The 13,390-nt window shown below is 39.4% G+C and overlaps 1 protein-coding gene across 3 annotated transcripts in view; it reads right to left on the reverse strand.

The window, feature by feature from the left end:
- The window catches only part of LOXL2 (lysyl oxidase like 2), a 177,135-nt gene that overhangs the window by 146,092 nt on the left and 17,653 nt on the right, over positions 1–13,390 (reverse strand). For all 3 annotated transcript variants that reach the window (XR_004539830.1, XM_033948229.1, XM_033948230.1), the window contains exons 2-3: positions 10,591–11,009; positions 7,614–7,789 (exon numbers count right to left, since the gene is read on the reverse strand). Coding sequence is in view for 2 of the 3 variants with exons in the window: in XM_033948229.1 (XP_033804120.1) it covers positions 7,614–7,789; positions 10,591–10,948 (534 nt within the window). In the remaining variant the exon portion in view is untranslated. The remainder of the gene's footprint in view (positions 1–7,613; positions 7,790–10,590; positions 11,010–13,390) is intronic.

Genomic DNA, 13,390 nt, shown 5'->3' on the forward strand with positions numbered 1-13,390 from the left:
TATGAACCTATAGTTTAGAAATGCCCAAGTCACTTTTTGTGGGAAAAAGATTTGTGTTTACCCAGATGTGACACGACAGACACAAATTGTGAGAAGAGCTTTTTTGGATATGAGACAAGAAGTGTTGGCATTGGGTGTGAAATTTTTGTTGGCTTATTCTTGTAAATGTCATATACTTATGTTTATTTCTAACCAGAACATCTGAAGGCATTTATTGATTTTTAAAAGTTGTCTGCCTGAAGTTCAAGTTATTTAGATTGCTAATGTAGAGTATAATAGAGCTTAATTCATGTTAAAGCCTTTTCTATATATTGTTTTTGTTTTTCTTTCTCCCTTAAATATTTGAACGCTTCTCATCCCTTTAGAGGTCTAAGGAAGAACCTTACATCTGTTTCTATTGTACCAATTTGCATTATGTTTCTTTTTGATTCTATATTGCTTGAATAAGTGTGTACTTCTGAGTTTGTTTGAAAAATTGAAATAAAGAAAAAAAGAAGAGACAGAAAGAATATACGGAAAATTTATACAAAAATGACAATGAAGATAACATTGGGGAAATTGAACTGGAAACTGAAGTCGAAAAAGAACCTGATATTTTAAAAGTCACAGCAGCAATTAAAGCTTTATCGAAAAACAAGTCATCTAGTATCGACAGTATTCTAATTGAATTAATAAAAGGCTCAGAAAGTGCTAACATGGCTCTCACTCAACTATGTCAACAGATTTGGAAGGAAAAAACTGAAGAAAGGTTGCATCAAGGACTGTAACAATTACAGAACAATTGCATTAATTCCACATGCCAGCAAATTATAGCTGAAAATAATACAACAAAGGCTCCAATCATACATTGAGCAATAACTACCTAAACTTCAGGCTTGTTTCAGAAAAGGTTGCGGAATAGGAGACATTATTGCCAATGTTAGATGGATATGGAGAAGAGCAAAGAATACTAAAAACCCCTATACCTTTGCTTCATCAACTACAACAAAGCTTTTGACAGTGTGGAACACAATAAACTATGGAGAACTCTAGTGCAAATGGGAATACCCAAACACATAACTCAGCTGATAGAGAGCCTATATGAAAATCAAGAAGCTGCAGTGAAAACTGAATATGGCAACACTGATTGATTTCTAATGTTCGGTGAAACCATCTTCAGAACAGCAAATTTGGAAGAAAAAGATGCAACGCTCATCACTAGCAGCAAAGAAGACCTATCTATTGAGAAAAGTCAAAACTGAAAGTCATAACATGGGATTAAAACTGAACATAAACAAGACGAAGATCATCAACACAGAAAATGGTGAAGATTTTGAGCTTAAAGGCGGTAGAATAGAAGTTGTAAAGGATTTCAATCTCCAGGGCTCTTTTGTAAATAAAGAAGCATCTAGCAGAGGAAATACTCCGCAGAACAGCACTTGGTCGCTCTTCAATAAAAGCTCTTGACAAAGTATTCAAAGGCAAGGAAGTAACACTCCAAATGAAGATCAGACTTGTCCACATACTCATTTTCTCAGTGGTCAGTTATGGATGTGAAAGCTGGAACTATGGAAACAAGACAGAAAGAAGATTGAATCATTAGAGCTTTGGTACTAGAGAAGGATTTTATGCGTGCCGTGGACCACCAGAAGGATTTCATGTGTACTGTGGATCACCAGATGAACTAACAAATCGATTCTTGAAGAGATCAAACTGGCTATGTCACTTGAAGCCCAAATGATGACGTTATGACTGTCTTATTTTGGTCACACCATCAGAAGAAAGAGATCACTGGAGAAGGACATCATGTTTGGGAAGATCGAAAGAACCAGGCGAAGAGGGTGACCTGCAATCAGATGACTGGACACGTTGTAAAAACCATGGGGATGATGCTGGAGGACCTTTCTTGACTAGCACAAAAAAATTTCTTTTTACTGTATTTTTCGCTCCATAAGACGCACCTGACCATAAGATGCACCCTAGATTTAGAGGAGGGAAACAAGAAAAAAACATCTGGACCAAATTCTCCCTGCCAGGCTCTGCACAGAACCCCACACTCCTTGCCAGGCTCTGCACCCTGTCCCTCTTCCCTGCCAGGCTCTGTACCCTGTCCCCCCTCTGGTGGTCTATTTGTAGCCGGGACAGGCCGGGCAGGGGCAGGGGCAGGGCATAGGGCAGGCAGGGACAGGGCACAGATGTCAAGGCAGATGACTTTTTAAAATATGTAATGTTACCTCAGCAACTATAGAAAAATTGACAGATATAGTGCAAAATATAGACAGCAGATATAAATTCTCAAAACTGACACATTTTGCTCACTAAATTGAAAATAAAATCATTTTTCCTACCTTTATAGTCTGATGATTTCTTTTTTTCTTTCTTTCCTACCTCAGGCCCAACAATTGTCCCTTCCTCCCTCCCTCCTTCCTATGTCCCCCTCAATGCCTTCCAACCTTTGTCCTCTCTCCCCCCCCCCCCACCCCGTTGTCTGGTGTTTTCTTTCCTTCCTCAGGCCCAACAATTGTCCCTTCCTTCCTCCCTCCCTCTTATGTTCCCCTCACTGCCTTCCAGCCTTTGTCCTCTCTCCCCCCACCCCATTGTCTGGTGTTTTCTTTCCTTCCTCAGGCCCAACAATTGTCCCTTTATCCCTCCCTCCTGTTCCCCTCACTGCTTTCCAGCTTCTGTCCTCTCCTGCCCCCCCAAGCCTGCCTGCCCACCCGCTGGATGTAATTACCTCCCACTGCTGCTGTGAGGACACGTTGCCAAAGCAGCAGCAGCGGGGAGGGGGGGCAGACTCCTGGCTCAGCAGCGTGGTACTCGGAATTGCGGACTCCTGGCTCAGCAGCGCGGCACCCAGAAGGGGTAGGCGGGTGCGGCGATTGCACGCCGCCGGCCCAGAAGCCTTACCCCTGACGTCAATTCTGATGTTGGGGGTAAGGTTTCTGGGCCGGCGACATGCAATCACTGCACCCACCTGGCCTTTCCCTTCTTCTACTTTCGGCGGCAGTGAGCAACTCACAGCGGCAGCAGGTGGTGGTCCTGCAAGGTAATGGGGGGGTGGGTTTGGGTATTCACTCCATATGACACACCCCTTTTTCCACCCACTTTTTTTGGGGGAAAAAGTGCATCTTATGGAGCGAAAAATACGATAGATCTGTAATTCATCAAGTTGCTAGGACTCGAGCATGAGCACCTAACAACAACTATAAAAATTGTAACCTGTTAACTGTATATTATGTATGTTAACTTGTAACCTATTCTGAGCTCATTGGGGAAAACGGAATAGAAAACTAATTAAATAAATAAATATGGAATAACATTTCTGTAAATACAAGAAGTTTCAAAAATATTTTTCTGGGCTCTGTGTGGCAACAGAACATTCTAATCTACCTTGAGGAGTGCAGACTGGAAAAACCAAAACACATATAGAGTGGTTTTTGTTTCATGTTAAGGCATTCCATGGCAGTCCACATTTCTGTCAGCTTTCCCATAGCATAAGAACCCTTTGTTTAGGAACTGAACTATTTGAGAATGAAGTCTTGTGTGCTGGAGATTGTATGTATTTGAATTTTTCAATTAAAAATATTGAGTTTAAGAATCCCTTGCCTATAAGCCCTGAATTTCATAGTTATTCTAAAGATATTAATGTGGCTTGAGAGAAAGAAGAGGTGTCTAACTGTTCATAATATAAATACATTATTAGCATTAAATAGTATTTAGGGCCGTAGTTAAATTAAATTCAACTAGATGACTTTTAACTTTCAAAATCAGAAAGATAAATTGGGGGTCTTATTCTTATTTACCCCCTAAAAACATGAATCTATATCCAAAATATGAAATTCAGAGGTGCTTTTTTCTGTGTGATTTTTTTTTTTTTTTTACTTAAAAACAAAAATAAAACATCTGTTCAAAAAACTCTGTCCTCACGAAGGCATGAAATGCATCTGCCTTTTCCCTTTATGCGGGGGATAAGATGAAAAACATTAAACCAATAGTTTAAACAGAAGTTGTAATCTAGACAGCCTGACAGATGGAGCTGGAAACCTATCTTCATTCTTAATTTGATGCTATAAATCCATCGGGGCTACATGAAGAGGAAATTGTTCTGCAGTCACCACTGGAAAGTTTCACGCCAGATTTTCCATCTGAAATTTATTGCTCTGTTAGACTCTTCATTGCAGAGGAAGATATTACCTCAGATGGTAATGACAGATGAGCAATTTCTTTTCTTTCTTTTTTTTTTTTTTGAAAATTAATTACTGGGCATTCAGTTGAAATAGTAACATGAATGACTAAAAGACTCTCATCATACCTAGACAGCTGACCCACTTCCCTCCTTCCCCTCTCTTGCCCTTTCTCCCCATTGTTCCCACATCCCTTAAGTTAACTCAACTTGTACGTCAACTCAACTTGTACTCCACTAATCTTCTGTAAACCGCATAGAACTTAACGGTATTACGGTATATAAACTGTTGTTATTATTATTATTATTATTATCCACAGTCCTTTACTGTATAGTGCGCACATCCTGAGACACTAACCAATGGCAGGGCTGCTGTGCCAATGAATGGGGGCACTTGCTAAATCTTACAAAAAGTAACACTTCAAAGGCTGCCAAATGGGATGTCTTTAGAAAGTAGAAAAGCTGGAAGTACACTCAGCACATGATACTCCTGCCAATTCTAGAACAGAAAGATATCCAGAGAGAGCATAGCAGAAGATGAGTCTATATAAAAAAGGAGGTATCTATTTTCCTTTAAATAATACTATAGGTAGGACACATGCCGGAATCTCACATTGTGTGTGTAACTTAGGTATGGTAGGTATGCAAACATTTTCCTCACTTACCCCTACTTTTACTAAGCTGCAGTTGAGGTTTCTGCAGTGGCCCAGAGTACTAAAGTGCTTCAACGCTCATAGAATTCCTATGAGCATTGGAGCATTTAGCGTCCCAGGCTAAGGTAGATACCTCTATTGCGGCTTAGTAAAAGGGGGAGTTAGGCTCTCACACCAGCACTGTGGCTTGTATTAAGTGTGTATGTATATACACACCTCACAGTGTCCTAGGACCTTAGTCTTCTGTTCCCTGCTGTTAATTGTTATATATGTATATTGTTATATATGCTATGTATGCTACCATGTAACACGTTCTGGGCTCCCTGGGGAGGACGGGATATAAATCAAATTAAATAAATAAAGATCTCAACAGTTTCCATACAACAAACATACATAATTACGTATAAGTCTTACAATTGGCAAATCATTTACATCATCCCAGAGCAATATCTACATACTACTTAACAAACAACAAAATACAACCTGGGATATCCTACCCCAATATTATTTAAAAAAAAAAACAACAAAAAACTATATTCCAAAAGAAGTATAAATAATTTGTATAGAAGTAGTTCTAAAAATAAGCATCAACAAACAGCTTGATTTTTAACAGTTTCCTAAAACTGTAATGATCAATACTTAATCTCAAATGACAAGACAGCTTGTTCCAAGGAGACATACCCGCAAAAGAAAACATTTTTAGTTTCGTAACCACATATCTCACATTCTCAGCTGTTTGTGCTACTAATCTCACGCCCCCCTCTAATCGCAGTGCCCTATTTGGTCTCTAAACCTCCCAGAGGAACTGAAACGAATTGGATGTAGATTGATATAGAATCTGATGAACCAAAGATAACATTTTATAGTGAATTCCTTGTTCGATTAACAGCCAATGAAGACATTTCAAAGTGTGGGATATATATATATATATATATATATATATATACACACACACACACACTGTGAACTAAAAAACCACACCAAAATAGTTTTTGTCATATCTTCCACAGAACTCAGCTGATTCTTATTAAATTTAGTGCGTCATTTCTTGAATGAAGTTGATATAAAATGTAAATATTTTCTACCGCACCACACCATTACCTTGTGAAAATGAATTGTTGCTATGGGGCAAACGATAGTTTGTATACAGTCTCTGCAGAAAACCTAATTCTGATAAAGAACTTGGTACTGCTAAAAGGTAACAGCAGTTGACAATTGTGAAAGAGTTCCCACAAAAGGATTGGAACAAAACCAGTCTTGATGTGTGCTGCTATGCAAAATCCGAGCAACGGGCACTGTGGATCATAAGCCAGGCAGCGGACAACCAAGTTTGATTTGCAAACAAAAGCACATTGACATTGTATGCGATCTTGTATTGAGCCAGAAGAATGTGCCACAACACACCAAACAGCACGAGAAGTTGGAATAAGCCAGACAACTATAGTTAGGATAATTCATGATGATCTGAAATTAGCGTGTCTTAAAAAGTGTCTTGCCCAAGAGTTAACTTTACACAACAAAGACACATGCCTGAAACGATGCAAGCAGCTTTTGACCAAGTACCCGGAGCACAGTGTCAGCTTCATCTGGTTTACAGATGAAAAGATATGTACAGTAGCTCCACCAATTAACATGCAGAATTATTGCCTATACGTGCCTTCAACAACATTGAAGTATGAGGTTAATGCCAAACACCTACTACGGACCAGCCTGACCTCATAGTCTCGGTCGTAATCTCAAAACTCAGATTCACAGATCTGTTCTTCATCGACCAAAGTATAACTTCTTGGTCTCGATGCTAAGTAACAGATATAGTGTAAAACAAACATAGCACCACCATCCCAAAAGTAAAGCACAGTGGTGGCGGTATTACAATATGTTCTGTGGATGTCATGCAGCAGTGGAACAGTAACTTTTATGAAGATTGAGGAAAAGATGGATGGTTCAAAGTAGAGGCAGACCCTGAGGAAAACCTGTTCCCCTTCTTCCATAAACCTGGAGCTAGGGAGAAGATTCACCTTTCAGGGGCAGCGGAATGCTTTTTTGTTGAGGGGGGCAAGCTCCTCCCCCAACATCATACATGTTCCATCCCCAACCCCAGAATTTCCCTTTTCCTTACCTACCATTCCATAGTGGTCTTCCCACCATTACAGCATCCTTCCCTACCTCTGAACACCTCCTCCCCATTAAGATGATCAGCATTTCTCTCCTTCCCTCCCCTCATAGTCTTCAGCACTTATCTTCCTCCCTTACACCTCCTACATTTAGTGTCTGTTCCCCTCCCCCTTCCATCCAGCATATCTGCCTCCTCTCCCTCTTGTATCCAGGCTCTTCCTCCTCTCTCCTCCTTTATCCAGCTTCCCTCGACCACCACCATTGCTGCTTCTCCAGACTATCAGCAACAGTGGCTAAACAAAGATGAAGCTATCATGAGGCCCCTCTGTCCATCCTCACGACTGCCAGCTTTGCCCTGGAATTGTAAGTGAGTTTTGGCACTTTTTTGTTATAAACACAGGCGGTAGATTTTCAGCTAGCGCGCGCTATAGCACATGCTAATCCAGTGCGTGCGTTAAAAACGCTAGCGCACCTTTGTAAAAGGAGCCCATAGTATCTCAGGCAAGCCCTTCCTTTTGATATTGTGTCTTTTAAGGGGTTAATTGATGAGGCATTTAGGAGGGCTATCACAAAAATGATACTAACCTATGCTAATTACAGAGCAGATAATGTTCTTGAACCAGCATTAACTGCTCTGCTTTATCTGCCAAGTTAACAGTGCATGCATGTTAGCAAGTGTTTACCTCAATGTGGTTGATTAGTGACTTATCAAGCTTGAATCCAGGGATCCTCTTGCTACTGCAAACCACTCCCACATCTTCAGAGTGCTTACAGTCTGATATGCCCCAACCATTGGATGTACATGCAGCTAAGGTTCCTTCTTGCCCATTACAGTTAACATTGTCTAACCAGATGCGACCTGTAGAACGAAGAAAAAGAAAGCAATGATGCTATAGAAAACTTTGGTCAAGGTCTGACTGAGCAGACATTCATGTGGTATTAACTACCTTCACATTCTCCCCTTAATTCATCAGATAAGCAAACCAAAGCTTGAGTAGGCAGAATGGGAGAACTGCCAGAACTTTCAGGGTCTGGGGGAGGATCTGCTACTTTACAGATATACAAGGGCCCCATTTTGTATAGAATATAGACATCAGAATTGAGACATCCAAGTTAGGATGCGCTCAGTTCCAGAGATATAGAACGGTGCTTCTCAATCTTGTTCTGGAGGTATGACTAACCAGTCAAGCTTTCATGATTGCCACAATGACTATGCATGAGATACATACAGTATGCATATATTGGAGACACACTGGCACTCATTATTTGAAGCATTTGGACACCTCAAAAAGCTGAAGTGAATGTCCATGTGCCAGAAGCATCCAAATCTCAGTTTTGCACAGACAGAATTGGGACATCCAACACTCCAACATTCCAACATTCAAATGGCTAATCACAATCTTTTGTAGAAGTCTCCGATAATCTATGTAAATAGATTACAATGAGCTCATCATTATTAAAATGAGCACTCTGATCGATACCCAGATGATGCACAAACTGAAGTGCCGGTATTTAATGCTCCAAAATCTCAAACAGGTCTGGAGGTGCTGGTAGTGTAAAGAAACCACAGCTTATTTATTTTTTAATGGGCAGAGATGTTGTGCACGTATTACACATAAAAATAATAATACAGGTCAACACATCATTTTCATCAGAGTTAATGTTGGATGGGTTTTGTAGTATTTTTCATGCTGATTTCAAATCTGTGTTTAGTTTTTCACTAGCACGTCACATTTTTGTAATGAGGCTCATGATATATAATTATAAATGTTAATTGGGCGATATATCATGTGTTTATAAGATAAACGTATAAGGAGGGTTAACAACAGTTGTCTTTGTTTTTTATGCTACAGACATTATTTATGGTGATTAATATCAGTCTTTATCATGCCAAGACATTGTACTAATCATCCAGATAGTTTCTGTTATGTCTGTGGTTTATTCACGACGAAAGCACAACGTCAACCAATTACCGTAGATCTGAAGAAGGTATACAAATTGTACTTTGGCTGTACACTGGGTGACCAGGATAAGTCTTGGGCTCTACATATCATCTGTACCAATTGTTCCAATGGACTTCGTGACTGGCTCAATCGACAAAAGGCAGCAATGTCATTTGCAATTCCAATGATATGAAGGGAACCGTGAGATCATATTAAATATTGCTACTTTTCCTTGTTAATACAAGTGGATTCTCAGCTAAAACTAAACACAAAATTATATATCCTACTCTGGATTCTGCTATTAGGCCTGTTCCTCATGATGACTCACTGCCTGTCTTTGTCTCCACAAGATGGACATGCTTCTGTGAAACATGATGAGAAATGTGATGATAATGCAGCAGTTCTTATGTTCTTAGTTGGTCACAATCTGGAATTATCTGATCCTGATGAAGATTCAGAACCAGAGACATTTACACAGGCTGAGCTCAATGATCTTATTTGTGATCTAAATCTTTCAAAAAGAAAAAAACAGAACTTCTTACTTCAAGGCTTAAGAAAAAGCACCTGCTTGCAAAAGATGCTAATATAACTCATTACAGAAAAAGGAATCATAACTTAACTACTACTACTATTAATTATTTCTATAGTGCTACCAGAAGCACGCAGCGCTGTACAGAGTCACAAAGAGTAAGAAAACAGTCCCTGCTCAAAAGAGCTTACAATCTAAACAGGCAAAACAGATAAACAAGATGTCATGGATACAGTTAAGGGGAACGGTTAATCAGCTGGCTGGGTTGGAGGGCAGAGGAATAGGGTTAAGGATTGAAAGCTATATCAAAAAGGTGGGGTTTTAGTCTGTTTTTAAACAAGGGAAGGGGCTTTGTATCTATATAATTTATATTTATATTTATTTTCACTTAGCTTTATATATTAGCCACTCGAAAGGGCTAATATATAAAGCTAAGTGAAAATAAATATAAATATAAATTATACAGAAAAATATAAAAATTTCAAAAACTTTAAAAGTGGTAGATCTGATGATGATTGGGTTCAGTGATTTTTTCACAGGAACCAATGGGACTTTCTAACCCTCTGAGGATCTTGAAGAGCTCATAATGAATGATTGAATTGATGAAATATGTGAGACTGGTTTATAGTTTAATAGCTACATTGTGAAATCCGGTCTGAAATAGCCTATAATATTGATATTGATTTAGTATAAACTAACATTAGTCATAACTTTAAAAGTTTACGTGACTGAAAAAAATAATAACAGCTCTAAAATCAGCGTGAAAAACTGATTGGGGATTGTATGTATTTGAATTTTTCAAATAAAAATATTGAGCTTAAGAATCCCTTGCCTATAAGCCCTGAATTTCATAGGCATTCTAAAGATATTCACGTGGCTTGAGAGAAAGAAGAGGTGTCTATCTGTCCATATTATAAATACATTATTAGCATAAAATGATGTTCGGGGCCAAAAAATAATCCAACAGCTAACCCACTAATATAAATTATAATTTAAAAATCTGTCCTGCTGGATAGCTATGAATGAGAGTTTGTGACTCTGTAGCCCTACTGAAGTTGGTTTTGTTTGAACTAGGAGGCTCAAGAGTCCGTAGAAAACTGCTGGGTCAAAAATATAATAGGAAAAGTGTAAATGATTATTTAAATGAATAAGTTACTGCTGAATTGGTATGTAAATAAAGACCTTTACCTTCCCCCTTTCCATACTTGGAGCTTGGAAACCAAGACAGGGCCTCCATGTATCCCAGTTCTCTGCACACGACGTGAGCAGCATGCATAGAGAAGTCATCATCACAAACTGTGCCCCACTCCCCATCATAGTACACCTCCACCCTGCCCTCGTTGTGCTTCTTCTTCTCCCCAGCGAGTCGTAGGTAGATCTTGGGGACATCGGGCGGCCTTTGGTGTTGTGGAGGCTCCTGCTGCCCTTCGTGGCGCTCAGGGTAATACGGCCAGTGTTCATACTGTGCAAAGCAGATGTGGCTCAGAGAGGCATACAAAAGAAGGAGAGTGATAACAGGGATGCGAGAACACAATGGTCCTTCCATTCTTAGCGTTCAACTTGAAATGTGCAAATTCCTCTCCAGCAGCTGGACTTGTATTCAGTACCTGTAACAGAAAATAAAATCAAATTACTACTTTACCCATACATAAAATAAGTGGGGTTTAAAATTAATTTATTAAGAATCTACTTGTCCATCTATATGTCTGTCATAAAATCTACATTCTTTATCAAAATAAAAAGAGACCCCTTGAGACCTTGGATAATTTGTTATTAAAGGCCAGAACCTCAAATAGTTTCCCAATCTAACACAAAACAGCCTGTTCCCAGGGGTCTGGCTGGACCAGAGGATGCAGCTAAGTATGGTAAATTGAAAGCTGCTGATAGTCAGAATTACATATGTTTTTCCCAGCTAGAATGTAAAATAATTTCTTTTTCTAAGAAGAAATTCTTAAACCCTTCTGGTCTTATCAGTCTATATATTATTTATTGTTTTATAAATCTGATAGGCATTCCTTGCCACCCTCCCAACATATGCATTTCCCCCATGTCTTTAAACACAATTTTGCATAGGAGATCTAGATATGAATTAAAGTAGCCCAGGTCAGAACGTGTACAATTTCGAGGATATTTTACAAAAAGCTCTATGAACAGAATCTTTTGTAAAATACCCATGAGTACATGAGGAAATGCACATGTAAGTGCCAGCACATCCAGAGGGTGCATCTATTTTAGTAAACAACTCGTTCAAAGAAAAAGCATCTTCACTCAGTGTTTTGGGCATGTTAGTGCTGATTTTTAGTCCTATGCATGTAAGGGCCAGCACTTAAACATGTAAGTGCCAGGTGTTATTAAGCTGGGTTCCAGGAACAACCAATTAAGAAGCTGAATGAAAACAAAGAAATATTTTTTTGTTGAATTCGTGAGCTGGTTTAAAGCCCCACAAAGGTAAGCACAATTGTTCCTTTCATCTTTGCTGGAAATCCCAGATCCAAAGAAGTTAGGTGACCTGACAGCTTTGGAACAATGTAATTGTCAACATCTATGATTGTATTATTTGCGGGTCCACCAAACAACACCCAGAACATATCCCCTTCCAAACTGCATGTGCTATAGTTCTAAATGTATAAATAGGGGCTTTCCTAAAATTGCTATTTATAAAATCACCTTCTTTAAACATTATAATGAATAAATGGTAAATGACGGCAGATAAAGACCCGAATGGTCCATCCAGTCTACCCAGCCGTACAAACTCTATAAATTCATGATTGATTTAAATTAAATTGTCCTTTTGCTTAGCTATTTCTGGGCGAGAAATCCAGAGCTCTGCTTATGTCCCATCTACTGGAATCTCCATCAAAGTTCATTCTAGCACATCTAAACCATCCCAGCCGTTGATGCCCTCCCCAGCCCATCCTCAACTGAATGGCCTTATATGGGACACAGACCGTGCAAGTCTGCCCAGTACTGGCCTTAGTTCTTCAATATATGTCCATTATTTTCTCAATAGAGATCCTCTGTGTTCATCCCTTGCTTTTTTTGAACTCTGTTACCGTTTTCCTCTCCACCACCTTAACAGCACTTTGGAGGAGCAGACTAATGGTTAGAGCAGAAGCTGAAGATCAAGGGAGCCTGGTTCAAATCCCACAGTTAATCCTTGTGACCTTGGGCAAGTTTCTTTAACCCTCCTTTGCTTCAGGTACAAACTTAGATTTTGAGCCCGCCAGTGACAGGGAAATACCTACTGCCTCTGAATGAACCCCACTTTGAGCTACAACTGGAAAAGGTGTGAGCCAAATCCTAACAAATGATGCAAGGATATTAGGTAAACCTTTGGCCGTACACTCCATGTATTTTTACAGGACTGATCTGGTAGAGGTGGTGTTAAGGCCATGGTTATTGAGTTTAGTAAACAAATTCTTATGGGGAGGGAGAGTCTAGGTCCTGAAAGTTAATTTGGGGGGGAGTCAAGGTTGAAAGTTTACCTATGGCACCTAATTCTCTTCCTCTACTCAAAATATATAAGAGGCTGCTGAAAAGTTCTCAGCCAAACCAACTGAGTTGGGGCAGTCTCCATCGAGGGCTATACAGTCCAATGATTTGCCACTTTTTTCGTTCGGTATTTTTCTGACAGAACAAAAAATGTAGAAAATCACTGGACTGTATAACCCTCGATGGAGACTGCCCCAACTTAGTTGGTTGGGCTGAGAACTTTTCAGCTGGCCCCTCATAAAGGGATTTAGATTGAGCTCGCACATTTCTTTGAGCAGTAGCTCATGGGGAGTTACATTCTGATACAATAGATATTTTCCTGTCCTCATAGGACTTACTATCTAAGTTTTTATCTGAGGCATTGAAAAGTTAAATGGCTTGTACAAAATTACAAGGAGCTACAATGGGATTTGAACCAGGCTTCCAGCCTATTGTGCTAACCATTAGCAATACTTGTACCAGTCGTATGGAGTACATGATACAGATCTATGTACTA

This window comes from Geotrypetes seraphini, chromosome 6 (genome assembly GCF_902459505.1).
Source record: "Geotrypetes seraphini chromosome 6, aGeoSer1.1, whole genome shotgun sequence".
NCBI lineage: Eukaryota > Metazoa > Chordata > Amphibia > Gymnophiona > Dermophiidae > Geotrypetes > Geotrypetes seraphini.